This window comes from Dysidea avara, chromosome 7, assembly GCF_963678975.1.
Source record: "Dysidea avara chromosome 7, odDysAvar1.4, whole genome shotgun sequence".
Taxonomy (NCBI): domain Eukaryota; kingdom Metazoa; phylum Porifera; class Demospongiae; order Dictyoceratida; family Dysideidae; genus Dysidea; species Dysidea avara.
Window position 1 is genome coordinate 16,140,378 of NC_089278.1, and position 14,713 is coordinate 16,155,090.

Consider the following 14,713-nt stretch of genomic DNA (forward strand, 5'->3'; position numbering starts at 1 on the left):
GTGTTCTGGTAGGTACAGTTAAAAGTACAAATTGGGTAGTTTGTACAATTCAACAATGGTGTACACAGGAGAAAGCCTATAAAATAGGTGATGTTTGCATATAGGAATGTAGGACACATGCCCTGAAAACAGGGCAGTGGACATATTATAGGCATTGTGAGTACATTCCCTGTTTTAAGATTCTCATCTTAACTTCCATTCCTGAGGTTTAATTACCGTAAATCTCAGTTTTTTTCCCAGGCTTCAGTGGGCTATATAGAAATGGATTTTTCTTAATAGTTTAACTGTTTAACTCCATGCTAAGAATTAGTACTTCATGGTTTAAACGATAGGCATAAAAAGTCAGGCATTTACAAAGTTACAGGATCAAAATCACTTTTTAAATGATATTAACTCCAGCAATTAATGACATTCACAATTATGTCAACTATATATAATTACACAACTATATCTTATTCTATTGCTAGTCACATCATAAAGTCATTATGCCATACCATAATGTCTTAGCTAACTTCACACTGTTGTGTGCAAATGTATGTATAACAAACAATTGGCGGCTTTCAGTAAAGTGTAGAATGTTTAAAGTTTATTATAATCATCCTTGGCAAGAGCTATCTGTATACAGTGGAACCCATAGGCGGTGGAGATGGAGGGGCCATGCCCCCCACACACTTTTATGGGACACTGTTTGCAAGAAAAGATCGAGATACTCTAATAGAACAGTCAGGATTTAGTTACTCTAATAGAGCAGTCACAGTAGTGTAGCAAGCTACTTAGCTACATATGTGTAGTTATAAATAAAGAGATAGAATTGGTGGAGAGCAGCTATTGTCAGAAGGTAGCTAGTTAATTTTTTTTGGTCTTCAGCTTACAACTGGTCTGGCCCCCTCACTCTTTGGCCTGTTCCACTGCCCCTGGTGGAACCTATTAATCAGGACACTTAAAATAAGGTCACCTGCATAATCTGTACACCTAATATTGGCCCCAAATATCCTTCAGCATGTAAACTGACCTGGAAAATCAGGACACGTTTGGTTAGTCCTAAAGGTGTCCTTAATACACAGATTTCACTGTATGACACATACATACCATCATATTTCACTTGGTGATTCAAATCATTCATCAGGAACCAGTCATCTAGGTTGTACATGATGTGTGGAGAATTGGGTCCAGCACCTTCAACCACTGGCTGGATTATATAACTTCCATTGCCACTCTCTATAAAACCCATCTGCACCAGAAGAAAGATATTGTCACAATACAAACACTAGAAGTGCACAAGGAAGTGATGGAGCATGATGCAATAAAAGAGGTAGTATCAGTTACGACTAACAGTACACAGTTATACAAGCATACTGTTTATTCTGAGGATTGTCATGCTACGTATATAGCAGGTAGTTACAATTAGCAGGTATGATGTTTTCATGATGAAGTCTCAAGGACCTACAAATGTATGCAGCAGCTACTATACACTACCGGTAGTGCTATACTTCTGGTTACAGTTTAATAGAATTATAAAATGCAAAACATAAAAAAGCCAAATGAATACATACCATAAAGTAGTTACAGTATCATGAATTTTATCTGTACATTGAAGTCAAGTAAAATGCATTGTTGATTGCCAAAACTACACTGAATGTTCTGTTGTTTTTTTTCTACTGTTTTTTACTGTTTAGTGAGTTGGAAGAATGATCAAACTATCTTGAGTGGTCATGCCTTCAATGTGTTCTTTCATTAATAAATGCTCTTGACTATGTCAACTACCACATCTACCTATTTAAACAAGTTTTTTTTGATTTTTGCTTGCAATTAACTAGTAGTGGCTCATATAACCCACCAACACTCATGTGGAATGATGGGTGAAACAGCAGAATTGTCCTGTATATTGTGTCCAATTTAGGGCACACATGAGGTGCTCACATGATCTGGGAGACAATTTGGCCACTACAAATACAAACCCATGTGGTAAACAGTGCCCATATTTAAAGACTGACACCCTGAACCAGATTAGGCATGATCAGTGGAGAATTTAAATGATTTAAAGGGAGGGAGCTCACTAAGACTCATTTGATCAACGTCGCTAAGTAACCAGTTGGCATGCACCTCAACCTTATTCAAAATGCCTACCTACATTGTGTTGGAGTACGTGATTTTGTACTGTACTCTTGCTTGACTTTTATGGTTAGGTATAAATATACAAATGTGAGAAGAACCTTTTGTTTAACCTTGTATGAACCTTTTACAACTCAAGGATTAAAATAGTGATAAGAAATGATTATTAATACATACATTGGATAATATGTCTTTACCATTTCATCATTACACTGGCTCAGAGCCACCATAGATTCACTGTCATCCATCAGTGTCCCAATATAATAACAATCACTAACAGGTATATCAAGTGGAGTAATGCTTCCATCAGATGTTCTTCCTTCAACGGTAATTCTATATCATGTACAGAAGACAGTAAAATTAATGCTGTTGGTGATAATTTCACACATATATATCCGTGTAGTAAACTTATCAGGTAATTCTAGTGCTCAAATCATACAAGTCTTGTGCTGGTACAATTAGATTTACACAAACTGCACAGATATCTATACCAATTAAGGTACCTCAAATGGTTCATAACTTGTATGGTCTACATGTATGGCTCAACTGCTTTCATAATTTCTGTTTTAAAGATTCTGAAGTGGTGTCTGCCTGTTTTAAAGATTCTGAATTGAAGTCTGCATTAATTGGTTTAAGCTGCCTAAAATTTTCTCTATATGTTGGGGTATATAGCAATGCAATGATAGTAGCTTAAGAGTAGATCAAAATTAAGCTACTGTATAGAACGTACTGACTGCATACATACACATAGTTGTTTATATTACCCTGGTGGTAACAGAGCATTGTTGTGTCTCAGCTTTACCATCATGTGGTCATTGATAGGTAGACCCTCAACCACATACTGATCTGCTTCATCTACAGAACTGTCCCGTTTGTTAATGTCATATAAATGCTGAAGAGTAGGATAAACAATTGAATATTCTGGAACATTCCCTATAACATAAAGGAGAAGAAAATATAAAACAGAAACAGCATTTCTGTTCTAGTCACAGTTAACGGTACAGTTGTTGTAAAACTATAAGCCAATGGAGCCACATATTAACCATGCACAGTAGCTTAACTACAAAGATGGTATCTAAGTGGCCTTGTTGATTGGCTAGTATATATATGTTTGTTGTGTCATAATTGGACACCAATGCACAAGACAGAAGCCATTGAGCTACCTTCCACTATCAAACTACACTTTCCATTTTGTGTTTTTGGTTAGTAAAACGTATAGTTGCATCAATTAGCAGCCATTTAGTAACAGGAAATATACTACCAGTTATGTGTCTGTTGCTGTGTGTTTGGATATTTAGTAGACTTTTTGTGCATATTTATGGCTGCATACAAGGAAACACCAAATATCATTTGCAAACTTACTTTGTTATTGTGCAGCAGCCGTTATTTAAATGCTCATGCATATATCAATATAATTTAAGTGTAAGGAAAAATTAGAAATTTCATATCTGTCATATAGAAATAAAAAGTAATGAAACAAGGGAGATTATCTACACCTGCAGCTATACTAGTGCTATACTAGTGTACATTTAATTCATACTTTAGTCATGGGTATAGACTGAAGTAGGGATTAAATGTCCACTACTATAACTGCAGCTGTAGATGACCTCCCTTGTTTTATTGCTTTTTATTTACATGATCCTTTAAAATTCTAACTTTTCCTTACATTAATTCACTACCCAGACTACGCATAATTTACTGGAAAGCAATGTAGCTATCCCATTTTACTTTTAGCTCTGTTTAACCTGTTAAACAGCATTACAAATATGAGAAGCACCTCTGCAAATAATTAAGAAATCGCTACTAAACGTGCTCCCCAACTATCAATTATAGTGAGAAGTGAAGTGTTTAGGTATGTTTTAACCGTTATACAGCATTACAAGCAAAGAAAAGTACAAGAAGTGTCTCTGAAATTAGGCCAGTCACTACAGTAATTATGAACAGTTTATATTACAGCCAGCTGCATTGAAACCATGCATTGCCATACCATGAATTAACACCTATGCAGTATAAATGGGACACAAATGAGGACAAAGGTAAGTCCATGATTCATGCACTGTGGCTGCTGCGGTTGGCGAAAATGGACTGAGGCGAGTGAAGTAATCAAGCTTGTAGCATTAACCATAGTTGAGTTATACCTGGTAGTCAGTAAGTCAGTTGGTAGTAAAATTTAAACTTCTTTGAAAGGTTTGGGGTCACTCTGAAGACATTTTTGGGTTTAGTTATGCTTAACCAATGCTGCTTAACCAATGCTGCTTAACCAATGCTCCCAAGCTGTCATGAAGGCCAAACTTTTTTGGTAAGAAAACCCAAACCTCCATGATCCCTATACTATACAGTATAACTGTACTGTATGATAAGTAATTATATATTTATATCTATATCAATAGTAACCCATTTGAATTTCAATTGTTATAACATCAATATTCCCTGTGTGAAGTTGTGTATGATTCGATGGTAAACTCTATAGCACTGAAAACTGTGTTTCAGGTATCTATAATATATATGTAATACCCCAACTCTTCACCATGCACATCGCTATGTATATATTATAATTATAACCTGCATCCACTGCTCTTTTTCCAAATATCTTTTGTAGGTGATCAGATGTAACCTGCATGCATATAGAAAACAAAAGCAATATTTAAACTCTGCAATGCAATTATAGAACTTAGACACATTTGCAAATGAAACTTAGCGCACAATTTAAAGCTATGAACTTTCAAATTTAATTAATTTGCACTCTATACTGACATTGCAGAATCATCAAGGACTATTAGAAGCAAGTGTGCATGCATGTGAGTACCTTTAATTTTCTGATGTGTCATAGCAGTTTCTTACTGTATGAATCTCTGCTAAGACAGCTTTCCTTGTTTCAATGTTATTAGCTAAATAGATAATTGAGAATTAATTTAGTGTTCCAATGGATTTCATGTGAATTTGTTTCATAACTTTCCTTGTTGTAGTTTTCTTAAAATAGCAATATGCATTGAATGCTTTCCCTGGTTTAGCCTCCATCACATACGATTACATGATATGTACAATTGTATGCAACTATTGCCAATCATCTTTAGATGTATCAATCAGTCTTTACCTTACGAATATTTAGATTATATGGGTCTTACAGTGAAAGGTCTAAACAATATAATTATATGCTTATACGTAGTCATTTAGGGGGTGTATATAATGGACCATGCAGGGTACTGATGAACTGGGACTAAGGCATATGAGCAAAGTCTCAGCCTTCAGATGATTTAATTATATGATCTTAATTGAATGCCATGTAAATTATAGCTTGTACATTATTGCAATACATTACGTAGTTTTGGAAGAATTATTCATAACAGTGTACAAACATTTAGCTGCATGATGCAATGCTTATATACTGTAAATTGTGGATAGATCTTAGATTCTGATAGTGTACATGTATAGTATGGGTACCATGGCAATGGTTAATTTGCTACCTGCTTTTTCTGTAAAATACTACACATATATAAAACACAATACTGTACAAGCAAAGAATTGACAGGGAATTAAATTTTGGCGGTTGGCAAGTTTCACTAAAATCTTCAAATTTAAAATCACCAAATGTCTGGCTAGCTAAAGGGATCAAAAACACGGAGAAATCTAAGGGAAGAAAGACATCCAGCTTATTCTGACGAAGGTCTAGCTGATATTGGAGGATACACTAGCTACTGTCCATGGTCCCACACCTGCAGCCTTTCTCTGTACTCTTCAGATTTTTAGTACTTGGGCCACAAGACATTCTTCTACCAAGTGATTCTCCAACTGATGCATCCTAGATAGCTAATGTAGCTAAACATTTGTACTCATGGCAGCCCCCGTGGTAACCTCGGGTCTTTGGGCTTGCACAATACTTGAAAACTATTGTTTGCGCTGTCATTGCTATTGCTTGAGAATGCGGTCCGTGCATGATTATTGTAGGCCTCTGAAACAAGTGAATTTAAGTTTGTTAAATATACATGTTGTCCATTTTGTTAAATATTTTTGCCATCAAATTTCCTGCTTTTACAGTAGCTATATACAGCCAGACACATGCAGCAACCCACAGTCATTGTTAAAATATATATAGAGATGTTGCCAATTTATCTGGAGATGTGTTGCTTGGATATTTAGACTGGAAATGGGTCGCATAAACACAAGAAGAATGTTCTTAATCTTCATTTTGGCTTCCTCCAGCATTATGGCTGAAGTAGTTAGCTAAGTATGAACAGGAAACATGTATGTATGGTAAAAACTCATACATGTAGTAGCTACACTCATCTTTGGAAAAATTGATAATAATAATACTCATGAAAGATGGGTCAATTTGCATGGTCCAAGTAATATTCACTGAACCTCTCTAAATATAACAAACAACTAGTTCCCCCATATAGCCACTTCTTATGCCAACAGAAACAATAGGAATTCTGATTGCTCCTAAACTTTATGCATGCCATAATATTATATACTTTTGTATACATGCAGGCAGTATATAGCTACTCAAATATATTCCATACAAAACTATCACTGTATGTGACTTTGTATTGACTATAGCTATAGTTGCTTACTTAATACTCCATGCGTAGAAGTTTCTTTTTTGGAAAGCAATGAAATTGGTGTTTAAAAGCAAAGCAAAGAAAAAAGGCACTGGTAACACAGTCATGCACATGCAATAGTATTTCGTAAGGTAGCTATAGCTACAATAAATATATACCTTAAGGTATATCTATGTATATAGCTACTAGCTAGACTATATATGGTCAAATGATTCAAGTGTCACTCACCTCATGATTGCTGTACAGTGGTAAGCCAGTAACTTGATGTACAAATGCTAGGGCGTAAATCACCACAGTACTGAAGCACGGGGATAAGCGATCGAAACGTAACTTCTTGGCATTTTTCATACCGGCTAGCGGCTCAGTACTCTGCACGGTGATCTCGAGTAGACACCGTCTGGACCACAATTTCGTCGACCCGTCGATTTAATAATCCCAGTGGATACATTCTAGCTTAAAGTCTTGTAAGAAGCAACACGGAACTGCATGGCACAATTAGCTAATGCCTGGAATGTGGCAGACCCGCGGGCAGACCGGCTTCGGCCTCGCAGAAGCCAGTGCCAAGTCCGTAGTTCACAACAAAACTTCAGTTTGTTCTCTCATCTACAGCTTCAGGCTCATGACTACCGGTATTAGCGGACACGATCAGCAGATGCTTAAAAACTTCATCAGTGACTTGACTTTCGCGCATCTTTGTGTGCACGCCCGTAATTGATTTAATATCCGGCGCAATCATATTCTTTTATATTAAAGCGGGTCACTAGCATTCTCGAGCATTCTAGCTTATTGGACTCGGAATTGAGTAAGTATTATGCAACACAGACCAGGGGCGGATCCAGGAGCTGACAAGGGGAGCATAAACAGGTTAAATTGTAGTCTCGCGTGGCCAGACCGCTTTTTTCCGTATATTGGGTGGGGAAAAAAGGGTCTGGCCACTCGAGACTAGTTAAATTGTAGGTGGTTGGAGAGAAAAAATTTTTGTTGTATTTTGAAGTAGCATTAATCACCACTTAGTAGTGTCTCACGGCCTTTTTGTAAAGTCTACAAAGCTGTTAGAAAGGGTATGACACCAGCAACACGATAATTATTTTTAGAAACGCTTAGTATGCGCTATACAGCTTGACCATAGGGTGTCTGTGGGGGTGTCTATTATAGCTGGTTTTGACTGGCAGTTCGTAATAAATTTTCATGACGTAAGATTTTGGCCTGACAAGTTTATTTCAATCGGAAAAAAGGCTCCGCTACACAGGGAGGGCTTTTGCCCCAAATGCCCCTTCTGGATCCGCCATTGTGTATGTAATGGGTTTTGTATTGGTAGAGAACTCAAATATGTGTATAGCTACTTTGCTATTGTAGATTGTTTACCAACCATGTCCTCTAGTGATACGTATCAAGACTCACAGTAGTGAGTTGCACAGCTAAGGAAAGTAGGGTGCACGACTACCGTGAGTTATTTACACAAACGACTAACTCTAATAGAACGCACACCTAAAACCTACCTTAACTAAAAAAAAACCTCAAGATACAACAAAACCTTTGCTATATTGTTATTATTAAGTAAGTAATTTCTATTATATTTTAGTAACGCCGCATGAAATTTTGCTGAAAACGTCGTATTCTCCCTCTCCTTCGCATACTTGTTAGTGCAAGCTGCCCATTTTTGATGCTTATATCTTAGACTGTTAGTTCCACAGCCTTGGATTTACTGTCACAAGTTCTTTGGCTAGTTAAGTTTCTTCAGTACAAATCTTGGAACTCCACCTCTCTTGTGAGAGCCACTATAAGCGATTTTCTCAAAGTTTCACTCATTCACTCTTATGCTTCATGGGACAATCTTTGATATGTAATTAAACATATGGAGTAGTTTTACTTGATTATGACCTGCCGTTTTTCTGGGAAGTGGTGAGTTAATTTCCACAAGCGCGCCTATAAGAATTAATGTCGCCTACACTAATTGCTCATTTATTTTGCGGTCTTTTAGAACCCTATCTTAAGACACCTCCAACTACAGTAGCATTTATTTACAGTTGGTGAACTTGGTGAATTCTGGCCATTTATTTGCAGTCAACGCTAGGTGAATCAGTGTGGTGAACTTGCTATCATGTGCTATTCTCACAATACGGCTTTGTTTGTGCATTTCAAGGGACAGTCCAGTATGTTACAAAATAAGAAGTTTGGGGCATATTTTCACCTTCCAGGAAATGGCCTTTACTCAATCTGTTCACTGATGGTTTTAATGGTGCCCAGAAGCCATACCTTATTGTGGTTGCAACACCAACAAGTACCTGCCTACTTGTACCAAACTACATTTTTTGGTTTTGTCACTTCATGTCCCAAGCTATGATGCAATACACACAATAACTGTTGAAGCTGTTGTGATAACCAAAGGTGGCTTGTATGAAACTATTACCTTATGCATTAATTTTTTTTTTGTCTTGATTGATATTTATTCAGTGACAAAATGTGTGATATCCTAAAACAAAAACAGCCTTGGGGCTGTAAAAAAAGGACGCTGCCAAGCAAAATAGGACCAATCAAACAAGCTTACTGGTAAGAACAAGGACTGATATCAAGTTGCAGCCAAGTAGACTGGAATATTACCATGATCATGCAGTAAAACAACTGGTAAGAACAAGGACTGATATCAAGTTGCAGCCAAGTGAATGCAGTATTACCCATTCTCTTTGTATCTAGCTATAGTTATATAATAGAACTAGAGCAAATACACATGCGACTGTTATTAAATTGTCATTTGGCCACTTTTTTGTGTAGTGTGTGATTTTAAAAAGCAGAAAAATGACAATTTTATAACAGTTACATGTGTATTTTCTCTAGTTTTATTATATAGCTATAGCTAGATACAAAGAGAATGGGTAATACTGCATTCACTTGGCTGCAACTTGATATCAGTCCTTGTTCTTATCAGTCATGTTGAATAAGCTTGTTTGATTGATCCTACTTTGCTTGGCAGTACCTTTTTTTATAGCCACAAGGCTGTTTTTGTTTAAGGTATAGTATACACATGTGATCATAGATTCTGTAGGTACCTGGGGTTTATATATCTATGATGTGGTATCTGTGATTAGTTATGTACCTATCCATGACACACCCCACCTACCCCAAGTTAGGCAGAGGTGAGGAGCTGCATGACAATTTCCCTACTCCTGGGGATAACTTATCGTTACAAATCCCCTATACATATACTTTGGGAATCAGCAACATTGTGCCTATGTGTTCCCTTCCTGGTAGGGTGACCAATCCCCTACAGCTATCCAACCTGGAGCATAGCATTAATAGGTGCATTGCTCTTTTACAAAGTAATTGCAATCATTTAGTTTGAGCCAGCTCCATTGACTTCAATTTTTTGATTTGCCTGCTTGACCCTTGGTCTTGTTGTTTAATGTAACGTTTCAAGTATGTAACTCTCTCTACTTTACAGGATTTCTGTAGCTTTCTTACATGTCCCTAGTTGGATAGCTAGTATAGTTAATAAATAACTGTGATGAAGCAGAAAAGTCATACATATTGCTTTCAGCATTGTCTTAGTTATCAAACATTTTTGAGATAATTGTCCTGAATGAAACAGATTTTTTGTTGTAGTTTGTTAATGTTTGTGTGTTCTGGTATGCACTGAGCCCGGAGAAAACAGCTAAAAATGAAAAATGGATTTCTCTTAAGAGTACAACATTTCAGCCAACCATACGATTAGTGGTGACAGTAACAGTGTCAAAAGCAGATATGAGTGGTTTGGCTCCATTACAAGTTTGGGAAAGACACTTTAATGGCTTACCCATAGGAGATGTATGGTGAAAAATTTGATTGGCCATAATTATTGTGTCAGATTTTGAATGAAAGGATTTTGAAATATTTTTAGTGGGTCAAGCAGTACTCCAAATGAGCCAAATTTCAAGAACTTTTGTATTTTATCCTTGAGTTATTAAATGTTTTTGAGGGCTCAGTTCAATGCATGCATACAAAAAGTTACGGTTACTAGATGTTGGTGTAGTTAATGGAGATATGTAATCAAGATTCACAATGGTAAGTTGTACTTTAAAGTGCATGCCTCTAATAAGCACAAGGCAGTACTGCGAGTTATTTACATGTAACAACTGTTTCACAATTCTCAGTGAAGATAAGTCCTTCAGTTGCAAGTGTGTCACTTCAAAGTTTCATTACATTGATATCGGATAATCAGTTATATTTTGTAGTTACATTACCAATTAGATATGTATCACTACCCAAATGTATAGATTGTAACTTCTGTGTGTAGATTACATTATAGTGAATTGATATTGGTTACCATATAGGTCCACATGGTATGCTTAAGTTCTGAAGGTGAATCATCTTGAAATGTTACTTTATATACAATTGTGAGATGTTGGTCAGTTACCTGGCTGCCTGCATGGCTACACAAGTTGTATCTTGTAGAAATGCCTGAACAGAATCTGGATCACATGCTTATGATGCAATTTATATTAATGTATTTGATTCACAAAAACAAGTGAAATCCTCCATGCAAAACAGCTTGGCTGTAAAATAGGGCGAGACCATGAAAGTAAAAGTTACTGCCAACCGAAAGAGCAACATCTGGAGTGGCCAAGAATGAATGGTAATATAAGTAACTGTAATAAATGAAGTTTTAATATTGGACCCTTACTGACTCATTTTCTACATTAATTTTTAGTCTTACTGCATTCCTAATTAATTCCTTTTAACTCTAATTGGCTAGTACTTTGGCTCCCTTCTTTTTCTCTACACTGACTATTGAAAAAGGCAGCCAAAGTACTAGCCAATTAGAGTTAAAAGGAATTAATTGGGAATGCAGCAAGACTAAATGTAGAACATGCACAATGCACATGTCAATGATAAGGGTCCAATATTAAAACTTTGTTTGTAACAGTTAGTAATATTAACTAACATTCATTCTTGGCTGCTCCAGATAATAGCTCTATCGGTTGCCATTTGCTTTTAATTTTATGGATGTGCTTTTTTACCTTCTATGTGTGTCAAAATTTCAAGGTAATCAATATATACTGTACATTGGACTTTACCTATAGCATTTTTTGATTTTTATAAGTTGTGTAAAAAGAATTTGACTCGGAGGTCTCGGAACTTTGAAGGTTCATATGGCAGAAATCATAAGGTGATTTTTTTTTTTCAATTTGGTATATGCATGCAGTATGTGGATTACTAAAGATGGAAGGTATTTAAAATGATCCCATTCAAGTAGGGAACATGAAAGTGCATTTAAGTAAAAATTGGAATTTTGTTTTTCATGTTGATAATAGTACACTGTTATGACACACTGGTTATTCTTGGCTGCATGACACATGTACCACTACTATGTGTCTTGATATATGTAATAGTTGTATCATGTACCCGAGTGATTTGCCTGATATGTACACCCACGCTCTCGGGCCGTTAGCCTGATATGTACACCCAAGCTCGAGGGCCGTTAGGCCCGAGAGCGTGGGTGTACATATCAGGCAAATCACGAGGGCACGTGATACAACTAATATGTACCATGTAGGCTAATAGCCTACCGTGGTGGGCGACTAATCACCCAAGCCAATACGAGGTAGCCCGCTGGATTTATTATATAGAGAGTCTTGTAAAATTCGATTATGGGTCAGCAGCAAGTAACGTTGCAGTTACGTTTGTTAACATAAACGGGAAAATCCTATGAATATCACGGAAACACTCAATTTTGTGATTTAACAAGTGTTTCAAAGTTGCTACATCGTTTAACCACTGTTTACAATGTTTTCTAAACATCCAGAGGGGTAAGCTTCGCTGTAGAGTGGTTACCTCGTGATATACGAAAAGTGGGCGTGGTACGTAATCAAGCACGCGGACACGCGATTGTAAATTAACCATGACACTAGTTCTCACCTTAAACTTCCGTTTGTCAACTCATAGGGTGTCGAATCGCCTTCGTATGAGTGCTGTAGAATGCAAAATCGGGTTCATGGTTTTCATCACGTGAGTAATAATAAACTCCCACAATCGAATACTGCCAGGATTCTTATAAAAACAAACAACGTTACCTCATCAGATATATCAAGGCCATGGTACATTTAAATGTATCATGGCCAGCCATGGTTTATTTTAAATGTACCATAGCCAGCCATGGTTTAACTTAAATGTACCATGGCCAGCCAGGGTTTATAAGATATGTACCCTGGAATTTGGCTTTGAAGTTAGGTGGTTTCATGGTACATATATATATATATATATATATATATAGACTTTATAGTCATAGTTATCATCGTTACATTGTCCCAGTACTTCACCTGTATATAGCTGCTTATCCCATATTCTTAACACCTGTGTATATTTACTAGAAATGGACGTAAGTGAACTGCAGAAGACTGGAAAGGATCAGATCATTGAATTTCCAATGTGCCTGCCAGGACCTTCTATTTTTCATCATATTTTACTGTATCTCTCTGCCATAGACATTGGCAGGCTAATGCAAGCATCAAGGACATTAAAAATTTGGATTACTAGTGACAGTGTATTATGGAGGATCCAATGTCAAAGAGTGTGGTTGTGTGATGACAAAAGAGATGAAGAAAGTTGGCATGACAAGTGGCTCTCTTGTTGCGATGACTGGAGGCCTTATATGAACTGCTATGCTAAAATCAAAAGTACATGGATAAGGATTAGCCAGTTTTTACAACTGAAGTGTCCTAAAGCACTTGAACAGTTTAATCCTGGTATTTCAGAAAAGGAAATCAAACATGTAGAAACTGCTTTAGGCATTAAGCTGCCTGTTGAGTACAGATGCTTTTTAAGATTGTGCAATGGGATGAAGTATGATCATGGTATTAGTTTTTTGGGTTCGGTTACACTCTATAATACTACATTTGAGTACATTCTTTATTGTATTGATGATATGAAGGAATTCAGTAAAGGAATTCACTCGGATCTGTTTGTTTCACATAATTCTGGTCAGATGGAATATTATGCTTGTTTAGGTGGAGATTTGTATGGTCGTTGTGGTTGGTTTCTTTTGTCATGCTCCTCCCAACCTCATGAACTTTCTGGTCATGTTTATCAGGTGAACAGTTACCTTTATACCTATGCCAAGCCACTCCTTTTTTCTGACTGGTTAATTGAACAAGCTAACTTGCTGGAACTCTACAGTATAGACAATCAAGCAATTCATCGATTCTTATTCCATCCTGAGTTTATTGCTGTAACCGGTCATTTTACGGTCAGAGTGGGCACTGCTTTTGACCCAGCTAAACTCAATGACTATACCCACGTACTGGTTGAACAGAGCGGCAATGTGGATGTAAGGTATGCATACAGAATTGAAATTTTCATGGCTGATGATGCACCGCGTTATGAGAGCTGTCGGCTAGAGTCACGTCACTGGTTAATCAAATTGTCTGATGGCACCTCGGATGTTGTTGATGGTCCTGGGGTGGTTGGTGAAACTCCTTCATTCAAGCCAGGTTCTTCACATAAGTATGCTAGCTGCAATTATTTTCATACAGAGTGGTGTTCTATGGAGGGTTACTTTACCATGAGATACCATGACTTTCCCGGAAACTTTAAGATAGCCATTCCCAAGTTTACTATGTATAAGCCAGAACTGAATAAGGTGGCTTAATTAACTGATCCAATCCCTGCTCACTTACTGTTTACATTTGTCAGTATATATAGCTAGTTATAGTGTAATTGTTGCATATTAATTTGATGTTTTGGGTTTCATTTTAGTATTCGATTTATTGATTGGTTCTCAACCTCAAGCTTGCTCAACTTTAACAATGGTGATAAAAATTGGAACAAGGAAAGTCAGTTACATCTGCTCTGAATAAAATTCTTATTTCTGTTGTCTAGTAACAAGAGTTCATAAATATTTGTATGAACTCTTGATAGTAAGTAGCTAGGCTAATAACAATGCATATGTGCCAGCTTACCATGCTAGGATAAGACTCTCCTAGGACATGTATCGAAGAGAAGTCAGCTGCAATGCATTGATAGTTCGGCGGGTTTTCTAGCAGCCGGAGGTAATAATTCGGTATCTTCAT

At 36.8% G+C, this 14,713-nt stretch overlaps 2 protein-coding genes across 3 annotated transcripts in view; one reads left to right on the forward strand and one right to left on the reverse strand.

Moving 5' to 3' along the window:
- Nucleotides 1-7,237, reverse strand: part of LOC136260485 (A disintegrin and metalloproteinase with thrombospondin motifs 1-like) — a 29,442-nt gene extending 22,205 nt beyond the window's left edge. Inside the window, exons 1-5 of the mRNA XM_066054224.1 lie at nt 6,900-7,237; nt 4,675-4,726; nt 2,877-3,045; nt 2,310-2,445; nt 1,090-1,231 (exon numbers count right to left, since the gene is read on the reverse strand). Coding sequence (XP_065910296.1) covers nt 1,090-1,231; nt 2,310-2,445; nt 2,877-3,045; nt 4,675-4,726; nt 6,900-7,019 — 619 coding nt within the window. The 5' untranslated portion in view covers nt 7,020-7,237. The remainder of the gene's footprint in view (nt 1-1,089; nt 1,232-2,309; nt 2,446-2,876; nt 3,046-4,674; nt 4,727-6,899) is intronic.
- Nucleotides 7,238-7,380: 143 nt separating this feature from the next.
- LOC136260018 (F-box only protein 3-like) lies at nt 7,381-14,414 on the forward strand. 2 transcript variants are annotated; one of them, XM_066053610.1, is made up of 2 exons: nt 7,381-7,473; nt 13,016-14,414. In XM_066053610.1, exon 2 carries the CDS (start codon nt 13,018-13,020, stop codon nt 14,290-14,292), a length of 1,275 nt encoding a protein of 424 aa, XP_065909682.1. In that variant the 5' UTR covers nt 7,381-7,473; nt 13,016-13,017; the 3' UTR covers nt 14,293-14,414. The 2 variants fall into 2 exon arrangements, with proteins under 2 accessions (XP_065909682.1, XP_065909683.1); XM_066053611.1 differs by having other exon boundaries at nt 7,415-7,535.
- The last annotated feature ends 299 nt before the right edge of the window (nt 14,415-14,713 follow it).